This window comes from Eimeria mitis, genomic scaffold (assembly GCF_000499745.2).
Source record: "Eimeria mitis Houghton genomic scaffold, Emh_scaff937, whole genome shotgun sequence".
Lineage (NCBI taxonomy): Eukaryota > Apicomplexa > Conoidasida > Eucoccidiorida > Eimeriidae > Eimeria > Eimeria mitis.
Window position 1 is genome coordinate 13646 of NW_013576904.1, and position 504 is coordinate 14149.

Below are 504 nucleotides of genomic sequence, written 5' to 3' on the forward strand. Positions count from 1 at the left end.
ACTCCTCACACCAATGGTCTCCAGGCAACGGACCACTGGTCCCTATAGCCCTCACACTCGTCCACTTGCAGATGCAGCAGATGCAGATGCAGCAGAAGATGCAGCAGATACAGCAGAAGCAGCAGATACAGCAGCAGCAGCAGCAGATGCAGATGCAGCAGCAGCAGCAGATGCAGCAGCAGCAGCAGCAGATGCAGCAGCAGCAGCAGATGCAGCAGGTGCAGCAGCAGATCCAGCAGCAGCAGCAGCAGCAGCAGATCCAGCAGCAGCAGCAGCAGATGCAGCAGATGCAGCGGCAGATACATCAGACGCAGCAGCAGCAGGAGATCAAGCAGCAGCAGCAGCAGAAGATGCAGCAGCAGCAGCAGAAGATGCAGCAGCAGCAGCACCTGCACAGAAAGAAGAATAAGAGAGAAAAAGTGAATTTCTTTGGTTTTTTATTGTCATCTTTATCTTTTTTTTTTTTAGTTTTTGCTTTATAATAATATTATTTTTTTTTTTTTT

The 504-nt window shown here is 49.2% G+C and overlaps 1 protein-coding gene across 1 annotated transcript in view; it reads left to right on the forward strand.

Moving 5' to 3' along the window:
* The window catches only part of EMH_0025710 (thrombospondin type 1 domain-containing protein, putative), a gene marked incomplete at both ends in the record, with an annotated part of 13093 nt that extends 12684 nt beyond the window's left edge, over positions 1–409 (forward strand). The window contains one exon of the mRNA XM_013502482.1: positions 72–409. Within this exon, the coding sequence (XP_013357936.1) occupies positions 72–409 (338 nt within the window). The remainder of the gene's footprint in view (positions 1–71) is intronic.
* Between the last annotated feature and the right edge of the window lie 95 nt (positions 410–504).